Source organism: Chanodichthys erythropterus, chromosome 2 (genome assembly GCF_024489055.1).
Source record: "Chanodichthys erythropterus isolate Z2021 chromosome 2, ASM2448905v1, whole genome shotgun sequence".
NCBI lineage: Eukaryota > Metazoa > Chordata > Actinopteri > Cypriniformes > Xenocyprididae > Chanodichthys > Chanodichthys erythropterus.
In genome coordinates, this window is record NC_090222.1 from 27079038 (window position 1) to 27102500 (window position 23463).

Below are 23463 nucleotides of genomic sequence, written 5' to 3' on the forward strand. Positions count from 1 at the left end.
GGTTACAATGATTCACGAGTTCTTTTGCTTTGCGTATAAAGCTTAGTTCACCCAAAAATTAAAAGTCTGTATGAATTTCTTTCTTCTGCTGAACACAAAGGAAGATATTTTTGAAGAATGTCGGTAACCAAACAGTTGTGGGGCACCGTGGTATTTTTCCATATGCGCAAGTGCAGTGCAGTGCGGATTTTTCAAAATATCTTCCTTTGTGTTCAGCAGAAGAAAGAAATTCATACATGTTTGGAACAACTTGAGGGTGAGTAAATGATGTCAGCATTTTTATTTTTGAGTGAACTATCCAATCCTTTTATTTCGGGACATGACAAAAACCGATTCAGATTTGCGAACCGGTCTACTAAGAACCGACTCGAAAGAACGATTCGTTCATGCATCGGACATCACTACCCACAATCCCACAGACAAAAACAGGAAGGAATGGATGTTTTTAGTAAGCCTGCCTATCTGTTGTAGAGAAATAAGAAAAACTACTTATAATACCTAGAAGTATAAGACTGCGGGTTACCAAACATGTCTTTCAAACGGGAGGGTGATGATCAAAGTCAGCTAAATGTACTGAAGGTATGACAAAAACAGCAAACAGACAAACATGTGATATTTATTTGTAGTACACATGCACCAGTCCCTTTTCTTTTTCTCACAGTCTTTCTCTATCTTTCTCTTACAAGAAACGACGCGTAGCAGATCTTCTGTCAAACTTTATCCCAGACGATGAAGCTGTTCTGATGAAAAACGGGAGGTGATTATTGTATTGCTGGTTGTCTGAATTGCTTCCAGAAGTCTGTGACTGAATTTATCCCATTATTCCTCACTGTAGATACAGCTGCCTTGTGTGTTCTCACCGTCCTGTATTTGACACTGTTGATATGCTCGTGGTGCACAGGAAGGGAAAGAGACATCTTGAAGGTGAAATTCTACCTATGCATTTACTCAGCCTCTGTATAAAGTGGCATTCAGGATTTAAGTCCTCTTTGGTCTATTCTTTTATAGGAATGAAATGGTTCTACGGCAAAAAGAATCAACTGCAACGTGAAATTGATAAAAGAAGGCATCAAGACTATGTCAAAGCAGAAGATGATCGACAGGTGTCTGAATGCATTTTCTTGTCAGTTTATACTAAAGTCCATTCTACTATCTTGTATTTTGCTAATTTAATAAACTTCTTCAATCATTAATTTATCATATCAGATTATAATTTATATAAAAATCTGAGTGAAAAGTTTAGACAAATTTTCAACTGTCTTAGTATTTGATATGTCTTAAATCAACACAAATTTGCTTGTGATTAGCGACTTAAAATAGTGCGGAGAATATTTTAATATAGTTCTATTTTTTATTTCCAATTTTTACTGAATTATTTTTGAAGGTTTTATTTTGACCCCACAGTACATACACATATTGCTTGTCCTCAGGAACCCTCCAGTTCAGCTCCTCTACTGAGCCAAACACGCAAAATTACCCATCATGCCTTACTCAGAACTGCTCCGTACAGTAGCTGCCACAGAAAGGCCAGGTAATATCTTTATGAACCTTCTGCTTTCGTGTCAGAATTATAGACCTCTCTAGGCTGTTTGTCTTTTTCTAGTGTCTTTGACCTCTGTTTTCTGCAGAACTGCTTTAAAGCTGATTCAGCCTCATTTCAGAACTGATGAATTTTGCAACATCAACAATGAACTGAACTGAATCAACATTGAACTGACATGAATAATGAATTGGAATAATGACACTAATGTCTGCTGTAGAGCTGCTTTACAGCAGAATTTATCTCATATTTTGATGAAATCTGTATTGTATAAAGTGCTATATAAATAAAGATGACTTGACTCGATTCATTTTACACTTATTTTCTCATTTTCTACATTTATCAAGTGAACGAATGGAATCATCAGGATGTGGCCAAGAGGATAGAAATGATCAAGTCAACAATATCAACCCCCACACATCCATGAGGACAGGAAGTATTGACTCCATGTCAACAACTAGCACAACAGGTATAACAAAAGTCTGTTTATTTTAAGGAAAGATACATTTTGTGCTTATAATTCCTTTTCATTTTCCATATGCATGCGTGCCAATTGTCACCTGTAGTGCATGAGGGCCAGACTGAAGGGAAAGTAGAGACAAAGAAGAGAAAGAAAGGGTCCAGCATTGTGACATCCACTGATTGTGAGCCTCTAACTGAGCAGAGACGCAGAGAACTGGACCACTACCTCAAATTAAAGAGGTATGACAACACTCCACACAATGACTCACATTTAACTCACATTACTGACTAAAGAACTGGGGCCAGTTGCATAAACATATGCAAAATGATGTGTCCCAATTCACTTACTTTTACTATTCTAAGCTATTTTGTAGTATAAATATTAGTGTGCTGATTAGTGTGTTCACACTGAAAATTCCAGTACCCGGATGATACACTTGACCCAGAAATTAAAATTCTGTCATTAATTACTCACCCTCATGTCGTTCCAAATCCATAAGACTTTTGTACATCTTTGGAACACAAATGAAGATGTTTTTAATGAAATCTGAGAGCTTTCTGTTCCTCCACTGACAGCCTAACTAGACAACTACCACTTTCAAGCTCCAGAAAGGTAGTAAATACCTCATACAAATGACTTACGGGTTTTTGAAACGACATAAGGATGAGTAATTATTGATAGAATTTTCATTTTTGGGTAAACTAACCCTTTAACCAAAAAAAACGAAGTGTGGAATGTTGGACACTTCATGCACTCAACTGTCACAGCTTTCAACTATCACAGTTTTTAACTAGTCTGACCAACTAAGGGTAGCCAATTGGTCTTACTTTTTGGATGCTAATTGGATGCTAATACCTTTTTATTTAACCGACTTAAAGGGTTAGTTCACCCAAAAAAGAAATTTCTGTCATTAAGTACTCACCCTCATGTCGTCCCAAACCTGCAAGACCTTCGTTTGTCTTTGGAACACAAATTAAGATATTTTTGATGAAATCCGAGGGTATCTGATCCACACATAGGCAACAATGTCAATGCACCTTTTGAGGTCCAGACAGGTACTAAAGACATCGTTAAAACCGGCAACGTGACTACAGTGGTTCAACTTAATATCATGAAGTGACGAGAATACTAGTGATGTCCAAATGAAGCAGCGAATCAGTATTGAACCACTTCATCAATTGTTTTGAAAATGGGTTCATTCATTCAAAGCTTCGTTTCAGTGACATCTAGTGGCAAAATTGTAGATAGCAATATAATGTCTGTATAAGTATAACTAGGGTTTGTGTGAATGATGTAAATAAACCAGCCACAAAATAAATAAGCCAGGTGCAGTAGGATAACCAAGGTATAATAAAGCACCTTATTAGGGCTGATCAGATAAAAATGTTCCCACATTGGAGAACAGGTTCTCTTCCTAGCTGGCTCCATGATGATGATCAAACAATGCAGTGATAATAACAACTATGCAAACTCCTAATACAACAAACCCACATCTTGTGCATCATTTTGGGTGTCTATATAGTCCTATTACGCACCTAAAAAGCTGCTGAAGCGTGCGCGCAGCAAAGTCTCGCGTCATGAAGCCTCTCGCGATGCGAAGCAGTATCGACTGGTCTGAACCAGTCATGTGATTCACTTAGAGAACTGAAGCAGTTGCTGCTTCGGACGTCATCGGTCACGTGTGTTTTTCCGCACCAAAGCAAGCTCCGAAGCAGTAGTTCAAGAAAAATGCTGCTCCGAGTTCGAAGCTTGTGTCGGAGCATCGGTGTCAGACGGTCATCACTAGAGAATACTTTTTGTGCACAAAAACAAAGCAAAAATAATGACTTTACTCAACAAATTCGTGTGTCCCGTCATAATGCTATGTTTTCAGTGTTTTCATCCGAACGGCAGATCAGTATTGGCGGTTTTAACAATGTCTTTAGTACCTTTCTGGACCTCAAAAGGTGCAATGTTGTTGTTGCCTATGTGTGGATCAGATCCCCTCGGATTTCATCAAAAATATCTTAATTTGTGTTCCAAAGACAAAACGAAGGTCTTGCGGGTTTGGGACAACATGAATATAAGTACTTAATGACAGAAATTTCATTTTTGGGTGAACAAACCCTTTAAAGTTATGACCCTTCTTAAAGTTTGGGGAAAAAAAGACTAAAGACTTGTAAGATTTAGTCCAATCTGTTTATGTAAACAGCCATTGATGTTAGTATACAAATAAGAATTAAAAATGTTTACGTCACAGTGAGATTATTAAATAACTGTATGCTTCTTATTTATTAATATTTAGGTGACCGCTCTTTTTCTCCTTTTTTCCCTCTCCACTATTCCAGTTCAGGGTGGCTGCAGGACCGAAGTGGTAAATGGGTAAAAGATGAGAATGTCGAGTTTGACTCGGATGAAGAAGAACCGGCTCTTTTGCCTCCTTGCAGGGAAACTTCATAGCAGACTCAGTTAAACAGCTCCATACTGTTCAGCAACTGCAAAAAAGGCTTCAGGCTACATTTAAACTGAACTGTGTGCAAGATGTTCTCGACAGTCACAGCTCTCATATGACATCTTTTACGTGTGACCCACTTTATATACAGTAAGGTTGAAACTTTAAGACATTCTTTCTGGAAAAGAATTTGAGCTGTTGCGTTTTGCAAATTGTATTAGTACTGTGTACTTGCCATCTTATTTAAAAAAAAAAAAAAAATCTGATTCTGACCCAATGGAGGATGTTTTAGAAAATGCAAAAAGAATGTTGTATATAAATAAAGTTATAACCTCTCAGTCTGTTCAATCTCATGTGGTATATTTTTACAAATATCATTATCATTTTACTTTCCATGTGTGAATGTTGGTTGCATGATTGAATAGGGCCAAATCTGTTCCAAATTGAGAACAGAATGTGGAACGGCTGCTTCGTACTGTGGTTCCTTTGCCAAATGCCATCAGAGTGATCTTGGCATAGTGGGACCACATTCTGCAGTAGACTTGTTAAGTTTAGTCACCCACAGAAATCAAAAATTCACTTTTGTTACTGCTGTCGCTTTTTACAAATTCTTTAAAAAACTGTATTTGGTGGCGCTTGAGAATCTTCATAGGCTAGCAGCTGTTCCAAAGGGGAGCATAAATCTCCTCGAGGAAGGCGGTATATTTGGAGCTTGTAACTCAAAGCCATCAGCCTGGGTTTCATGACTGGGTGGTTCACGTGTATAAATAGGTTAGCTGAGGGGGAGCAGGAAGCACGGCTGTGGGATATTGAATAGTTCCATTTGTTTTTTGCCTCTGGGTTTGGGTCATCATTTGAAAAGGTTAATCATATAATCAAAGTTATGAAATGACTCATGCATCATTTTATCTCAATCCTCTTTTAATTTAATAATGCATAATCTAAATCTAATCTAAATCATAACAGAGTCCAGATCTTCAAATGATAATGAAGCTGTTTTTTTGTTTTGTTTATACAACGAGTCTGTTGAAAGCATCTGCTTTAAGAATGCATTGCAGTGTTTACACAACCCAAAAGTTTGGTTTTTGATAAATTTCATCAAGGCAGCCATTATTTGATTAAAAAAAATGCAGTAAAAACAGTAATATTGTGAAATATTATTACAATATTTTTACTACCTTAATGTATTTTAAAATGACTTATTCCTGTGATGGCAAAGCTGAATTTTCATCAGCTATTACTCCAGTCTTCAGTGTCACATGATTCTTCAGAAATCATTCTAATATGGTGATTTGGTGCTCAAGAAAAATTTCTTATTATCAATGCTGAAAATAGTTGTGATGCTTAATATTTTTTTGTGGAAACTGATTTTTTTTAGAATTATTTGATGATTAGAAAGTTAAAAAAAGAACATTTATTTGCACTAAAAAAAAAAATCTGTAAAATGTAAAAATATCTTTACGGTCACTTGTGATCAGTTTATCACTTCCTTGCTGAATAAAATATTTTCTCAAAAAAAAACAAAAAAAAAAACTTTTGAACAGTAGTGTGTCAGTGCTTTGATAGAACAGACCTGGTTTAAATGATGGTTTTGTAATTTAATAAATCTTTGAAGTCTGATTAGACAATATACATTGTAATATTTTATTTGAAATATTTACATAAAAACTTACCTATTACCATAAAATTAACTGAATAACTGGTGTCATTTTCAAGTTTGCAAACTGAGGTATTAAAGAGCAGGTCAATTTTATTAGGTCAGAGCTTTTGAGTTGATGAAATCCACAAAAAGCAATGAAGTCTCATCAAGCTGGTGATAATGATATCCACAATGGCCGATGGTGAATGGTAAAAGCTGTCATGTTTTCATGGCTGTTGTTGGAGTGTCTGTAGGACTCCAAGAATGCACATGGAGAACTTTGATACCTCCTAGATGAACTAAACTCCATCTTCTTTTCATCTTACTCTCTGCTGACGAACTGGATATGGGATAAAAGTACAAAAATATCAAGTTCAGTGACTAAAAATGTTCCTGTTTCAGCTACAGACCAGTACAAGCTGCAATATTTAAGAAAATAATATGAGAACACGCTCACGGATATCATTGTTTCTGGTGATGGCCATGGCGGCTCTGGCACGTGGGCCCTGCTGAGTGAAGTGATAGCCAATTTTTATGATGCTGGGGTTGTTCTCCAACATAGATGCAATCTCCATCTCAACTGAGTCGCCCAGTTTCTGTCTCTGTGAGAATGTGCATGAACTATTTAGTTGTATGATTTAAACACACATGCCATCAGATGTTTTTGGCAGTAGTATTTTAGCCTCTTACTTGGTTGTCAATCTTAATCTCGGTCAGGGTGGAGTTCTCTTCTAGTGCCTTGATGATGGCCATCATGCCTTGTGCAGTAATGAAGTTGGACTCAATGTTGAGGCTCTGCAGGGTGGTGTTGGACTGTAACATCTCAGCTACAGCCTGACTCACAGGAACAGAGCAAGAGAAACAACTGATGTCGACTGTCAATAATTTCCATAATACATACAGAAGAAAACAGAATTGAGCATTGATTTTATGAAGAATATTCAAATGAACTATTGATTAGTCAAGAAAAATACACTACAGTTTAAAAGTTTGGGGTTGATACATTTTTTTAATGTTTTTATCTCATGCTCACATGAGATAAATACAGTGAAAATATTGTGAAATAGTATTACAATTTAATTTTTTTTTTTTCTATTTTCATTTATTTTTAAATGCATTTTATTCCTGTGATGGCAAAGTTGAATTTTCAGCATCATTACTCCAGTCTTCAGTGTCACATGATCCTTCAGAAATCTTTCTAATGTGCTGATTTGCTGCTCAAGAAACATTTCTTATGATTATCAATGTTAAAAACTGGAAGTTAGTTAGTATTTGAAATATTTTAAAATCTTTTGTAACATTATGAATGCCTTTATTGTCACTTTTGATCAATTTACTGCATCCTTGTTGAAAAAAGTATTAATTCTTTCAAAAAAAAAAATTGTGACCCTTTTGAAAAGTAATGTACCTGACTAAACTTATTATTATTTATGATAAATTGTCCATAAAGTTTTTATTTTTATTTACAGCATTTTAAAACTACAAAACCTATTAATTTATTTGATCAAGACACATTTAAGATATTTTGAATATATTTTCAGATGTGTATATGGAAGAATAATGAGATCGAAACAAAGGAATGAGAGAATGAAACAACATCAGAAGCAAAGGGTTCAAGACTTACAAAGGCCACAGGGTCATTGCTGCGTGTCCCAGCGATGCTGAGGCTTAGCACGTTTGTGTTGCGCTTCATAGCCTCAAAAATCTCTTTCAGAGTTGGGATGGGAATGTCCTACATCAACATAAACACTCATTAACATCACCATCCTGCTCAAGCAGAGAAATGCATCAATTCTTATGATTAATTACAGTAATTAATCAGAAGTTTGCAAGAAAACAAATACTGAAAGTGTAATTAAGCAATCTGTTTATAATATTAATGCTATGTCTAGCCTGTAATGTGATTATAATTCTGCTTATTGAAGTGTCAGCACTGTTAGCGTGTTTACCGGGATGTTGTTGAGGTTGACCTCCTTCAGCCTGCTATCGTTTTTCTGGAGGCAGCGGAGAGTGTCTTCCACATCTGTGTCATTGGGAGGCTCATCAGGATAGATCTTATACACATCTGGTTTCACCACACCTAAAAGACAATAAACCGACGAGCTTATGATACATAAGTTCATACTGTGAACTTATAAGTGAATTTACAAAAACTCACTATATAAAAATTTTAGTTTGACATTAAATGGTTTGGTGTTAAATGTGTTGTAAATACATACTGTTGATGCCTTCTGTGTTTGCAATCTTGCCAGTAGTGTTCAGGGCATCATAATATTGCTTGTTGCTCATGAGCGTGTACATCCCCAGGATGGCTGTGAGGATACAAGCATCTCATTAGATAATAATTTAAACATCCAGTACTCTCAGACTGCTGTTACAGGATGCCAGTGAATATATGAATATGTTTTAATAAAAGCATAATAATAATAATAATTAATAATTATTAGTTATTAAAAAAATGAAACTTAAAATATACATAAAAATATGTTCTTTATATTAATAATATTATATAATACAATACAATTTACTTTTATATTTAATATAAAATAAATAAAAATATAATAATAATATAAATAATAATATTTATTTATTATTATTAATAATAATAAATTATAATTTAAAAATCACTTATATTTGATTTAATGATAAATGTATAAATAGTAATTATAATTATTAATTTAAAATTCTATAATAATTAATCAGCTCATTTTAAACAATTATTTTATTTAACATTATTAAAAAACAAAATAATAAGTACATAATTTGTGGAATAGCTTGTGAGAAACACTGGCACAAATCATTTAAACTGACTAGATGTGTGTCTCTTAAACTGTAAATTTGCAGTTGAACAGCAGGTGGCGCTGACTAACCACTAAACCCACCATTAATAACTCCCTCTTATGTTTCAATTAGCAGTGGCTGGACTGGTGAACAAAAACATTGTGGCAATAGAAGATAAAAATTGGGATTGGGCCAGACTTTACCTTTATACTAGTTCTGAATGACGTTTTCAGATACAATAACCAGATTAAAACCACCGGCACAAATAAAGGGGTCCTAAACTGCATTTTTTATGTTCTTTGAGGTCCACCTATAAGTTTAGCAAGATTTTTACACTGTTTTACACTGTTTTTGACCCTTTTTTGTAGGTGCATTCACACCAGATTACTGTAACTATTCTGACTTGTAAAAAGTATTCATGTGATCATAGAACTCGTAAATAAAACTTTATACTTGTAATTTTCTGAGCTACTTGAACAATGTACTATTCTTATTTTCAACATTAATTGTTTTCAGTAAAGTGAAAGTAAAGTGAGTAGGCTACATATCAAACGATCTGTAAGAGACAAAGCAATTGTGACACATGGTAAAAACATTGTTTACTAATACATGACTTGCAATTGGTGGGCGGGGCTAAAGAGGCAATGAGGTAGAAGTAGGCGTTGATTTTCTTCTGCAGAGGCGGTCCTTTGTCGCACTATTACGCCATACTGATACAAAATCTGAAACAAGTCATTTTAGGAGCTTGGTTTCAGTAAAAGCTTTTTATGGACTAATGAGGAAGTTAGTTCTGAAACTTCAAAGATATTTTTTATAGTATAATGACCTCTTATATGTCAAAAGGAAAATTTGATTTCTCAATTCATGACCCTGTGTCTGTACATTCCCCGGTTAGCTGCATCTCAGTAAAAGCGGACTCATCCATAAAATCACCAACGGCAAACCCCTATTGACAGTTTAATCCTGAACTGGACGTGTTCCAGAGTTAAAACTGTGTTCTGAATGAGGGGCTCCGCTGGATAATCTGCACCCAGTGACACGCTCCAAAACTCATGTGTGCTACGTTCACAACTTTAAATGCCCTTAAGGGCAAAGGCGTATTATTAAGTTCTCACAACCCAGCTCAAGGACAATTAGACTATTGACCGGTTTCCATCACTTTAGTATGTTACATTAAGAAAAATGTTGTATGTTGCATTTTTAATATCTGATATTTATGTTTGGTTAAATACTGCCAATATACAGTCACAACGTTTTTCTGGCCTACAGATGACTTGCAGCCAAACATTTTCACTCCATCTCTGCTCATGTTGACTAGTTGGCCGTTGCTCATTTTATTTTGGTGAGCTGCTGAGCTTGGGAAAAAAGATACTGCATGGTATAATTCTGTGCATGACCTACTCCATTCATAGTTCCACATATAAGTCAGCTAGGCTGGTTCTCTTATATATATATTAAAAACAAAATTGTCATATGAGATACTGATTGTACAAATAGAGCAGATGAAATTAGGAAAGGTTTGATTGACAGATGTTATGCATGGGGTTTTGTGATCAGCTGTTTACAATAGTAAATAGAGGATCAAATGTGATTAAAGTCAGAGCCGTTACAGGACGTTACAGGTTATAAAGTGAGGATTAGTTTTAGAAGAGTTGTAATGCATATATTTAGAGCACCCTGGACTGGATATCATAAAATATTTGATGTCATGTGAATAGAAACAACAGGAACAGAGAAGAAATGTGATGGCCACCTGCAATGTCACACATTTCAGCATCTGTTGCATTCCTCAGTGCTTCCTCCAGCTCAGGTTCCAGAGTGATCTGCTCCTCCACAGGGATTTGTCCTGACCCTGGTTTAGGGACAAAGGCTTTACCTACAGACAGCAGAGAGAAAGAGAAATGTTCACTATACTAATTTACAACATGAACAAACATAAACAAATAAAATTATAATTAGAAAATTCAAAATTAATTCATTATTTTAAATTCTAAAATAATAGATGCTGCCTTTATTCTCTATGCATGTGTCAGTTGAATATCTCAAAGCGTGTTTTGTTTACTAAGGGTTTTCAGATATTAGAACTGTTACGTTACTGTCAGACCAATGGTGGTGGTACCTCTCTTCTCCCCTGTAAAGGGTACCAGATCGTCTCTGTCCTGGTGTTCCATGGCCTGCTTCTCCAGGTAATCCATCAGGGCGAAGCGATCAAAGGGGCCTGTGGGACTTTTCTTGGTCTGGTCACGCTGGCGGAAGCCGGCTGGGAGCATGGCATTCTGAAAGGTCAATAGAAGTGTATAAATTTTAAAACCATCATTGCTACACTCTCCTGCATGTTTGTGCTTTTTACAAATGACATGTGCCCCTGTAGAAATTTGATTCTGAGTGGATTTTAACTTCAATAAAAAGTATGTACAATAATTAAATTTAACTATTTGTATATGTAAAAAGTTTTAAATGATTTCTGCAACCAGAAATGCACCCATTCACATATCTAAATTTGATTGGTGAATCTTTCCAGAATCATTTGTTTTAAAAAGAAAATTCTGTCATCATCTACCTATGTCACTTTTTTCACAGTGGGACACAAAATTTATTTTCAAAATGCCAAAGCTGCTCTTTTTTATCAAAACAAAATGCATGGTGATCATTGTCAAGTTCAGCAGCAATTATGCTTATTTATTATGCAGATCTCTGGAATACTTGACTCTGATTGGTCAGTCGCTGCATTCAGCGGTCACATGTTTGCAAATATTCGCTGTTGCCAATGGCAACGCTTTATATCTGACCACTGTTCCACTGAAACAGTGCTAGTTTAATGTCTCTTGTATCACACTGCATGCTCTTTCTTTTTTGTTTAATGCAAACGCAGCTAGTGCAATCTTGTGTCTCAAGATCACCTTGTCTGGGTTTATTTTTCAATAATGACCAGCTGACTGGACATTACCTCTTTCTTATTTGTTCGTTTGGTTCATTCGCTCATTCATTCACTCGCTCACTTGTTCATTCTTTCATTCATTCGTTCATTCACTTTGCAATAAAAGCTTTTCTTACTTAATATTTTTGTCTTATTTCCAGTCCAAATATCTAAAAATTCTTACATCAAGATGCATTTACTAGATAAGTGAAAATGCACAAGATATTATGTCTTGTTTTCTGGAAAATAAAATCAACATTTTTACTTAAAACAAGCAAAATTATCTACCAAAGGGGTAAGAAAAATAATCTTATTATATATTAATAATCATATCGGCAGATAATTTTGCTTGTTTTCGCTTGATTTAAGAATTTTCAGATATTTGGACTGAAAACAAGACAAAAATACTAAGTAAGAAAGGCATTTTTTTGCAGTGTAACGCTTAAAAATAAAGGTTCAAAAAGTTTTTTATTTTAATTTCTCATCTTGTCTATAACTGATGTCTCCTTACAAATAGGTGCATGTGGAAAAACCTTATAATTGCTTATGCAAAAGGTCCATAATGTACTCATATTATACCTAGCTAGCCATACTTGAGATTTAAAGAGTTGCATAGCATAGTACCTCAGGGTCCATCTCCTGCAGTTCATACTCCAGCTTCTCCAGCTCCTCGGCGCTGAGGCCCCTGAGGATGGCATCCTCGTCAATGTCTCGGGGATCGCTCTTAGACATGCTTGCTGCTTGTTGGTACTCTCAATTCACACAGCTCGCCCAGAGACAGCAGGCCCTGCGAGAGAGATAAAAGTTTAAGCAAAAACAACTAGTTTTACTATATTTGGCTTGCAAATAAGGCACAATAATGGCTTCTTGCTTTATTCAGTCCCTCAAAGCTTTCTGTAAGTTAAAAATGAATGGGAAAACCTGATTTCCAGTCCAAGTCACTTTCAGCCTAGCCAAAAGAGCCAGCCACTGAAAGTCCATGATAGATAGGGAACAGCTTACATTGTTAAATGCCTCAAAGCCCAGCTGAATTAAAAGAACAAGGCTAGCATTTGTGTACAGGGAGAGCTTTTAGGGGTCTGAGGGTACAGTGTACTTGGGAACAGAGATATGCCTTTCTGACAACACCATCTAATTATTATAGTGTACACAGAGATCATATGTGACATGAGGAAAGAACTCACTGCTTCTTTGATTCCAAGGCAGAGAGACAGAGAGAATCTTGTCTATTTTTAGTCTCTGAACAGTAACGCTTGGGTTTTGGGTTACAGTAAGGAGGAGAAGGTTAGAACTGTGAGGAGTTATCACTGGCTCACACTCATGTGAATGTGGCCCATGCTGCCGCCTGCCCGCCTGTGAAACAGGCTGATAGAGTCATGGGCTAGTCGACAGTTTCAGACCACCACACCCAAACTAGATCTGCAACATAAACTACAGACAATACAGCCTAACATGTTACAGACCTCGCCAGTCTAGTCTTAACTTGTTTGAAATAGTCACACAGCGAAAATTAGCTGTGAACATTTTTATTTGATTTTCCAATTAAATACCAAAACATTTTTAATATAACATTGTGCATATTGTTTTAAGCATAACCTCATAGCATTATGGTAGATTTATGCATAAAAAATATGACCGTGGACCACAAAACCAGTCATAAGTCGCACAGGTATATTTGTAGCAATAGCCAACAATACAATGGGACAAAATTATCAATTTTTCTTTTATGCCAAAAGTCATTTGGAAATTAAAGGAACACTCCACTTTTTTTGAAAATAGGCTCATTTTCCCAACTCCCCTAGAGTTAAACAGTTGAGTTTTACCGTTTTTGAATCCATTCAGCCGATCTCCGGTTCTGGCGGTACCACTTTTAGCATAGCTTAGCATAGTTCATTGAATCTGATTAGACCGTTAGCATCGCGCTTAAAAATGACCAAAGAGTTTTGATATTTTTCCTATTTAAAACTTGACTCTTCTGTAGTTAAATCGTGTACTAAGACCGACAGAAAATAAAAAGTTGTGATTTTCTAGGCTGATATGGCTAGGAACTATACTCTCACTCAGGCGTAATAATCAAGGAACTTTGCTGCCGTTCCATGGCTGCAGCAGTGCAATGATATTACGCAGCGCCCGTGAGCCCCTGCTTGCACAGGGAACGTGCCTTGCAACCATGGAGACGTTTGTGAGAGACGCTGCATAATATCATTGCACTGCTGCAGCCATGATACGGCAGCAAAGTTCCTTGATTATTACGCCTGAATGAGAGTATAGTTCCTAGCCATATCAGCCTAGAAAATCGCAAATTTTCATTTTCCGCCGGTCTTAGTACACAATGTAACTACAGAAGAGTCAAGTTTTAAATAGGAAAAATATCAAAACTCTTTGCTAACGGTCTGATCAGATTCAATGAACTATGCTAAGCTATGCTAAAAGTGGTACCGCCAGAACCGGAGATCGACTGAATGAATTCGAAAACGGTAAAACTCAACTGTTTAACTCTAGGGGTGTTGGAAAATGAGCCTATTTTCAAAAAAAGTGGAGTGTTCCTTTAAGTAAAGATCATGTTACATGAATTTATTTTTGTAAATTTCCTACCATAAAAATATAAAATAATATATTTTTGTGAGTGGATATGCATTGCTAAGGACTTCATTTGGACAACTTTAAAGGTAATTTTCTCAATATTTTTATATTTTTGCACCCTCAGATTCCAGATTTTCAAATAGTTGTATCTCGGCCAAATATTGTCCTATCCTAACAAACCATAATCAATAGAAAGCTTATTTATTCAGCTTTCAGATGTATCAATTAAAAAAAAAAACTGACCCACTGGTCCAGGGTCACAAATGGAAAACAGGTCTTAATATATTATGTAATTTTGTTTCTCAAATGATTTAGGGGTTTTGTTTTGTATTAAGAATGTTTAGATATTTTCACACAGAAAAAATATACAAGAATACTGTACACAATTTTGAATGATTTTATATAACTTTAAAGGCTGCAGTATGAGTTCCATCTTCCACAGCTTGTATTCAAACTGAGATGGTTTTGCATAACACAAAGCTAAAGCTCTCCAAAAATGTTTCATTTGTAATCTTATAAATGCTTTTGATATGTAAATAAATTGAATCAAATCGCTTTTTTTAAGATGGCCGATCAATGTTTACAATCATGTGGCAAAACCATTTGGAGACCAGTGAGGTCATGGTCTATAAATATATGCTAATGAACATTACTGCTAAATTTCACACAATGAATCACACAGATCTGTTATGTTCCACACTTTCATGAACTGATACTTGCTACATAATAATTCAAATAGATATTATGAAATAAAATAATTAGCAGATTATTAGAGTTGATCATGGCTAATTTTATATAATGTGATTTTGTGTTTGTTTTGGGTGTGTATTTGTGGTGTTAGACCAGAGTAGCATGGCTCTAATTTGTAAAGCCAGTGACACAAACACAGGATAACAGAGCTAAAAAGAGAAAATAAAAACTAAATATTGTAGACATCAATCAATCCATCACATGTGCATGTGGTACAAGTTTACTGATTCGTTACATTACAAAACTCACAGTCCTCACCTCATTTTAAGAATAATTATTAATAATTATTATTAAAATTTACTATTTTATATATATCTAACTAACTTTAGTTTAATTGTGCAATCTCAGCTTTAAACAAAAGTTAATGACATTACCTATCTTCCAAATGACCTTTCCCTCAGAAATGGACAATGCATCTGACACCAGTCTTTCAGGAACCTGTCAGTCTACAAGACTGACAGATCAGGGATTATAAATAGCTATTAACTATTGTCTCTTCAGTCTTACAATAAACATACAGCAGGCCTTCTGCTGACCAGGTGTCATCTTTTTGTGTTGTGCGCATGTCCCAGAAAAAAAAAAAAAACGGCTGTCTGCCTGTTCTGCACACCTGTTCTCACAGCTCTTAAGTGACATCAACTCAAGCCTAAAAAATATTAGCTGAGTTTCACCTGTTCATGCTCACTGGTTGTGAAGAGGGTTTTTTAAATTAGTCCTTCAACATGGAATGCTTGTTATTTCACTGTTGCAATGCAGCGGCTAACATTTGACATTTCCAAATAGAGAAAATATTTCTTTAACTCAATTATATTTTTAGTTAGAACAGTAACTTCAAAAATCATAAAGATACAACATACAAATTATAACTATACTTTGATCTTTTGAATAAGAATTTAATATCCTGTGCCTGCAGTTCTGTTGAATTGATCTGTGTGTAACAGATATCATTTTAAAAATGTTATAATATAGTGTTCAAATTATAATTATAATGATTAAACTACGAATCAAACAAAAAATCCAATAGGACATGTTTATTGAACTGTTTTTATTGATTAAACTCGCGCAAAAACAATGTTGACATAGCTACACTCTTAAAAATAAAGCTTCAGAAGGAGGTTTTTGCAGTGATGCCATGAAGACAGTTCTAAAATATTTTTTTTTTATCTTGATGTGAAGAAAATTTAAAAATCTAAAGAACATTTTTTCCACAATAAGGAACCTTTTGTGCAATGGAAATGTTAAATGTTCTTCAAGGATCCATCAATGTCAAAGAACCTTTGTTTTTAAGAATGTAGAACTTCCAAACTCTTAAAAATAAAAGTTTTTTAGTGGCATCAGTGGTTCCATGAAGAACCTTTAACGTAAATTTTAAACTTTCCATTGCACAAAAGGTTCTTTATAGTGGAAAAAGATTTTTAACTGTTCACTGAAAAATGATCTTTTGTGGCCTTTTGAAGCTTTTAGTTTTAGTTTTTGCTTATTTGTACTTTTTTCTTTTAAAACATGGCAAATATCTTTAAAACTGTCCTATGAACTGACTAAAGGCATCTCCGAAAGCAACCTGACTCTTTCGACTGCTCTCCTTCCAGGGGACATAAAGTTATTATCGTCCACATGACAAAAACTTTGGTTCGGTCTCAGAAACCCAATTCCCCCTCTGGTACTTCAAAAAGATGCAGAACAAATATTGGGCACTGCACATCAGATATCATATCATCCATCAGAAAAAAAAGTTATTCTGCCAAGTGGCCAGAACTCTCCTGACATGCGGCAAGAGACTAAAACAGACTTCTTATTCAGATTCATAATTCAGTTATGGACTCAGATATTGGGAGCAATTTCCAGCTGACACACAGCTCATAATACTTCACACTATTTGTAGGTTGACTTCACCAAGTCTAACCACCCAAGTGTAAAATTCCAAATCAACCTCAGATTAATTTTAGCTTCACAAGTCGGCTACTTCCAGCTGCATGAATCCTCTCTGCTTACAAATCTACAGTGTGCAGTAGAACAGCAAGCAAAGACTTAAATATGTCTAAAAAAATTATAATACGTAGAATGATGACAATCAGCAAGCATTAAACAAGACTGGCATTTTCAATAAAAGAAATGTTGCTAAGGTTGATAAGACCTCAAATCTACAGGTGCATGCAGGGAGACCGCACTGTTTTCCACAAAGCCTTGCTCTAAACCAAAAACTTTACCCAACTAATCTAACTAGATCTAGTCTCTACTACTCTGATATTCTAAAAACTGGACCTTTAACCTTTTACTATACACTTTACACCATGAACCACTCACTGGGGCCCTTAATCCTTTAATTGATTTCTTGAACACAATCAGCAAATAATAATTCATGCAATTAGCAACTGAATGCAACAATACGTTTCTTTTACACTGAACTAGACGTAAAAGTACAAGTTTATGAAGTTTAAAAGCTTACAAATATGTGTTTCCGTTGCTAAAAGAGACACACATACACGGATTACCTACCCTCACTAGGACTCAGAGCGGCTGGGATCTTCTGTACAGACACTCTATGTTTGAAATCAGAGAATAGCCCCTCGCTCTCCCCCTCCCTCTCTCCCCGGTAGTCTTTCCCCCCTTAAGCCCTCCCTTCTTCGCTGTCTGTCCCCCTATATCTCGCCTACTCTCTGGGTTGAGCTGAGAGTGGGATACGGGCTACTCTTCATGAGGTCAGCATTTCATTATTTTGGCTTTGAGAGATTAGTGACTATGAAACAGTGAGCGAGCGAGCGAGAGAGAGAGGATGGGATTGCCAAAACGGTCCATGTAGTCCGGTCCGTTTCATTAACTCATTAAAATTTTGGTAGAGAGGAGTGACCTCTAGTGTATAGAGGCGGAATTGAAAGAGAGACCTGAATTTGAATATCGGCTATCTCTGTTTACAATTTTAATGTAGAAGTTGTACATTGGCAGTATTTAGTATTCTCTCTGACATAAGAAAATATTATAGAGGGAACAATTTTTCTTATTATTATGAAAATAATGACATTCAATGGGCTACATGACAGCAATCTTTACTGCTGTTTACTAATCTGAAGACATTCTAAATACAAATAACATATTTTATTACATTAAACAGTGCATTTAAAAATAACAACATTAAACCATTATGAAAAAAGAAACACATTCAACAATGCAGCTTATTGCACTTACAAACAAACTGGTTGTATGTCACCAAAGAATGTTTATTATTTTGGATGGATGGATGGATGGATGGATGGATGGATGGATGGATGGATGGATGGATGGATGGATGGATGGATGGATGGATGGATGAAGAATGGACAGACAGACAGACGGTTGGTTGGTTGGTTGGTTGGTTGAATAGATAGATAGATAGATAGATAGATAGATAGATAGATAGATAGATAGATAGATAGATAGATAGATAGATAGATAGATAGATAGATAGATAGATAGATAGATAGATAGATAGATAGATAGATAGATAGATAGATGAATGGACAGACAGAAAGTTGGTTGGTTGGATGGATGGATGGATGGATGGATGGATGGATGGATGGATGGATGGATGGATGGATGGATGGATGGATGGATGGATGGATGGATGGATGGATGGATGGATGGATGGATGGTTGGTTGGTTGGTTGGTTGGTTGGTTGGTTGGTTGGTTGGTTGGTTGGTTGAATAGATAGATAGATAGATAGATAGATAGATAGATAGATAGATAGATAGATAGATAGATAGATAGATAGATAGATAGATAGATAGATAGATAGATAGATAGATAGATAGATAGATAGATAGATAGATAGATAGATAGATAGATAGATAGATAGATAGATGAATGGACAGAAAGAAAGATGGTTGGTTGGATGGATGGATGGATGGATGGATGGATGGATGGATGGATGGATGGATGGATGGATGGATGGATGGATGGATGGATGGATGGATGGTTGGTTGGTTGGTTGGTTGGTTGGTTGGTTGGTTGGTTGAATAGATAGATAGATAGATAGATAGATAGATAGATAGATAGATAGATAGATAGATAGATAGATAGATAGATAGATAGATAGATAGATAGATAGATAGATAGATAGATAGATAGATAGATAGATAGATGAATGGACAGATGGTTGGTTGGTTGGTTGGTTGGTTGGTTGGATGGATGGATGGATGGATGGATGGATGGATGGATGGATGGATGGATGGATGGATGGATGGATGGATGGATGGACGGATGGATGGACAGACAGACGGATGGTTGGTTGGTTGGTTGGATGGATGGATGGATGGATGGTTGGTTGGTTAGACAGATAGACAGATAGATAGAGATGACAAATGGACAGATCCTCTCTTGTCTCTTTCTACCTACTTGTTCATCTTACTGTTCTACATCCCTTGTTTAATAATGATCTTCTGCCGCAGGTTCTTTGCAGTGGTGTCGGCTGGAGTCGCTGTGCCAGTGCAGGGCAGGCCGTGGGCAGCCACATACTTTTTATAGGCCTCTCGGATTATCCTAAAGGCTTGTACATTAGCGTATGGAATGTCTGTGATGGGGTCTCGGTAGAGCGCAGGCTTATGGGTAACAGGGCAGACCTCCTGGACAGGAATTCGAGGAGCTGGGGACTGGGGAAAGAAACGCTGGAAAGATTCATCATCACTGAATGTGATGTAGGTGCGGGAGCATTTGCCAGGCCCTGATGGCAGAGAAGGGTTTACAGCAGCTGTGCTAGTGGATAGGACACTAGGTGGTGCAGTAAGGGTTGATTCTGCCTGGGAAAGAGCTTGTGGAAGGTGAGGGCCTGGATTCTGCTGGGCATCTTGGTCCAAACTGTTAATGAGATGTAACAATAAAAAAAAAAAAAAATATATATATATATATATATATATATATATATATATATATATATATATATATATATATATATATATATAGATATATGAGGTATAAAGATAAAAAATACAGAGTTTTTTTTTTTTCTCATGAAAAGTTTTACATAATTTTAGAATTTAGAATGTGAATAGGAAAAATGAATTGTGTCTCCCTTGATTTCTTATTTCCATAACCATAACAAAGATTTTCTAATTAATTTCTTAATTATTATTAGAATCAATTCATTTAATCATACCTTAATTAATGAACAGTATAATTTATTTCTGACAGAATGATGTATGATACATCCCTTTTTTAAGTGTTTTTTTGATTGTTTATTCTATTTATATTATACGTTAAGCATGTTTGTTTAAATAAAAAAAGATTTACACATGTAGAACTCAACAGTACTTTTGAAAAATGTTTAAAATAATGTATGTAGACATTTACGGAAGAGGATTAGGGCCAAGGAATAATAAAAAAATAAAACCATCTCGAGATTAAAGTTGTTAAATTTCGAGAAAAAACTCGTTACATTTAGAGAAAAAAAGTCAAATAAAATGTTGAGAATAAACTCATTAAATTATGAGAATAAAGTCATTAAATTACGGGAAAAAAGTCATTAAATTATGAGAACAATTTCATAATTTAACGAATTTGTTCTCGTAATTTAACAACTTTTTTCTCATAATTTAATGACTTTATTCTCAACATTTTATCTCGACTTTTTTCTCGAAATTTAACGGCATTTTTCTCATAATTTAACGAATTTGTTCTCGTAATTTAATGACTTTTATATCGTAATTTAATGACTTTATTCTCAACATTTTATCTCGACTTTTTTCTCGAAATGTAACAAGTTTTTTTCTCAACATTTTATTTCGACTTTTTTCTCTAAATTTAACGAGTTTTTGAACAACTTTAATCTCAAGATGGTTTTATTTTTTTATTATTGCTTGGCCCTAATCCTCTTCCGTAGACATTAGATGCAAAACTAATAAAAATGAAAAAAAAAAAAAATTAAAAATAATCATATTTTGATTCTGTCATTTTAGGTCAAATTAATGAATGAAAGTATTTGTAAACATAAGAACACTTCAGTGACTTTATCTTCCCAGTTTTAAGTGCCAGGCAATATAAAGATTAGGTATATAAAAGTGTACGCCCCACCTAAAATAATAATGAAAGTCTAAGTCTAAAAAGCAAGAGAAGTTAAAAAAAAAAAAGCAAGAGAAGTACAAAGACATTCAGAAAGAGATGTGGAACCAGTAGAAGTACCCCTCTACATCAACGTTTTCCTCTTTAAGAGTGACGTCCGTCACCAGGGGCATGAGCACGGAGTGATATCGGATAACAGAACCCACACACTGACGCTTCATATGAACCTGCCGTTTCTTGTCTGCCTCCAAACGCTCATAGTTTTCTGCAAAAAAATCACAGCTATTTGCATTCATGTTTTATAGACAGAACAATTTGCAAAAGTATGAGTTATCAATTCCTCACCCAGTGATCGAAGGTTAATCTCTGCTGTGACCTTGGCTTCTGCCAAAAGTTCAGCCTGTGTCAAAGGTCGCTCATGTCTAGTACCCTTCCTTCGACGTGGAGCAACTTGCCTCTCCTGCAGCCTCAAGTACGTCAGCCGCGTGTGTTCAGTTGTGGACTGACGTACAGACTTCCTGTCTAAGACAAAAACAATTTCCTGATTCACTACAATTCATCAGATATTGATTTGGATATGTTTACTAACATTCATTCTGACAGAATCTCGAACAGTTTATGATGTGGTTGCCACGTGCGTGAATTGTTGGCTTTCCAGGAAGAGATATAAACTTAACTCCTTAACAACTTATTGATGGAATTTATATCTTTAGTAGCCAACAAACACATTTTATTGCATTGTAAATCATCTAATTCACATGAAGCAGAACTATGACTACAGGAAATGATGTTTTGTTTGTTTTATGAGCTTAGAGTAAATATGCAATAAGAGGTTCATAAAAATTTTATTATTATTTTTGGAAACATCTGTTATCATTAACATCTACTCACTTCCTGTTGAATAATGTTGTTGACAGATAATGTTTACTTTCTTTACAGAAACTATTTTTATGGCAGTCATTTCCTAAGAAGGAGGGAGTGTAAATGTGTAAAAATACAGTTTGTAAATCATTGCATAAGAATATATAAATAAAAACAAATTTCAAGCACGCAAAATCATGTTTAATATTTCACACAATGCAACAAAATTGATAAATCAAATTAATTGTTGTAGTTCTGAACTTAATCAGAACTCCCTTTATTGGAAAGAACAAATTAAAACATTATAGAATATACTTACACTGATCATAAAATGTTTGCTATGTACAAAAAATTTATTCAGACACCTTGAACATTTCATTCATCAACACAGTTTATTCACTATAGTTTAAAAAATGGTATTAAAATATGACAAGATCTCAGAGTTAAACTGTGTCAGAAAAAATTAATCTTAATTATGTCAGATAACACTTAAGCAAAACATGGTCAGGTCAAAATGTCTGAATCATTTTTGGTTCCAAATTTTTATCAATTTTACTGGTAGTCCACTGTATGAAGAATTTTTGGGTATAATATGTCACAATTTACTTTATTTTGCTATCCTCACTTACATAAATGAACTATAGTGTCCTGCACCCACTAATAAAAATATATCAAAAATATCAAAAATGCCTGAATAATTTTTGTTTTTGTCACTTGTGCATGTGTGAATAAAGTGAAAGACTCTCACTCTTGCTGATGTCCTCCTGTAGTTCAGGGGGGTTGTATTTGTCAATCTTTGTTTTATCTGTCCTCCTGGGCAGTTCAGCCAGTTTCCGTTGTTTTGGTTTCTGCCGCACCACTTTAACTGGCTCCTATGCAAACACAAGGTTCTGGGATTACAAGGGACGTAAAAATGAACATTTTGTCATTATTTACTTTATGTACAGAATGTACTGGTCACCCTTTCCCATACAATTACAATCTCATTTCCAGAAATGTTGGGACATTTTGTAAAATGCAATAAAATTAAGAATCTGTGATTTGTTAATTCTCTTTAAAGGTGCCCTAGAATTAAAAATTGAATTTATATTGGCATAGTTAAATAACAAGAGTTCAGTACATGGAAATGACATACAGTGAGTCTCAAACACCATTGTTTCCTCCTTCTTATATAAATCTCATTTGTTTAAAAGACCTCTGAAGAACAGGCGAATCTCAACATAACACCGACTGTTACGTAACAGTTGGGATCATTAATATGTACGCCCCCAATATTTGCATATGCCAGCCCATGATTGAGGCATTAGACAAGGGCTGCCAGTATTAACGTCTGGATGTGCACAGCTGAATCATCAGACTAGGTAAGCAAGCAAGAACAACAGCGAAAAATGGCAGACGGAGCAATAATAACTGACATGATCCATGATATCATGATATTTTTGTGATATTTGTAAATTGTCTTTCTAAATG

The 23463-nt window shown here is 35.3% G+C and overlaps 3 protein-coding genes across 3 annotated transcripts in view; 1 reads left to right on the forward strand and 2 right to left on the reverse strand.

Moving 5' to 3' along the window:
- Window positions 1–268: 268 nt before the first annotated feature.
- Window positions 269–5899, forward strand: scnm1 (sodium channel modifier 1). Its single transcript, XM_067407190.1, has 8 exons — window positions 269–579; window positions 687–757; window positions 836–924; window positions 1009–1103; window positions 1431–1531; window positions 1888–2009; window positions 2107–2242; window positions 4331–5899. The coding sequence occupies exons 1-8, from the start codon at window positions 529–531 to the stop codon at window positions 4440–4442; spliced, it is 777 nt and encodes a 258-aa protein (XP_067263291.1). The 5' UTR covers window positions 269–528; the 3' UTR covers window positions 4443–5899.
- Window positions 5900–6133: 234 nt separating this feature from the next.
- On the reverse strand, window positions 6134–17734 carry tmod4 (tropomodulin 4 (muscle)). Its single transcript, XM_067407175.1, has 10 exons — window positions 17601–17734; window positions 12396–12558; window positions 10974–11130; window positions 10608–10730; window positions 8293–8385; window positions 8023–8153; window positions 7698–7805; window positions 6764–6907; window positions 6531–6675; window positions 6134–6413 (listed from the first exon to the last, which is right to left on the reverse strand). Exons 2-10 carry the CDS (start codon window positions 12501–12503, stop codon window positions 6391–6393), a joined length of 1032 nt encoding a protein of 343 aa, XP_067263276.1. The 5' UTR covers window positions 12504–12558; window positions 17601–17734; the 3' UTR covers window positions 6134–6390.
- A 748-nt stretch (window positions 17735–18482) lies between these two features.
- Window positions 18483–23463, reverse strand: part of vps72b (vacuolar protein sorting 72 homolog b) — a 10650-nt gene continuing 5669 nt past the window's right edge. Inside the window, exons 3-6 of the mRNA XM_067407162.1 lie at window positions 22742–22865; window positions 21478–21654; window positions 21253–21397; window positions 18483–19932 (exon numbers count right to left, since the gene is read on the reverse strand). Coding sequence (XP_067263263.1) covers window positions 19491–19932; window positions 21253–21397; window positions 21478–21654; window positions 22742–22865 — 888 coding nt within the window. The 3' untranslated portion in view covers window positions 18483–19490. The remainder of the gene's footprint in view (window positions 19933–21252; window positions 21398–21477; window positions 21655–22741; window positions 22866–23463) is intronic.

Bases quoted from the DNA above. Each gene is read 5' to 3' on its own strand.
- scnm1 (XM_067407190.1), top strand. From the start codon at position 529: ATGTCTTTCAAACGGGAGGGTGATGATCAAAGTCAGCTAAATGTACTG. The intron at 1,532-1,887 runs GTAATATCTTTA...ACATTTATCAAG, and splicing joins AGCTGCCACAGAAAGGCCAG to TGAACGAATGGAATCATCAG. The intron at 2,243-4,330 runs GTATGACAACAC...CCACTATTCCAG, and splicing joins CACTACCTCAAATTAAAGAG to TTCAGGGTGGCTGCAGGACC.
- tmod4 (XM_067407175.1), bottom strand. From the start codon at position 12,503: ATGTCTAAGAGCGATCCCCGAGACATTGACGAGGATGCCATCCTCAGG. The intron at 8,386-10,607 runs GTGGCCATCACA...GTATCCTCACAG, and splicing joins TGAAATGTGTGACATTGCAG to CCATCCTGGGGATGTACACG. The intron at 6,414-6,530 runs GTGAGCGTGTTC...TCCCATATCCAG, and splicing joins CACCAGAAACAATGATATCC to TTCGTCAGCAGAGAGTAAGA.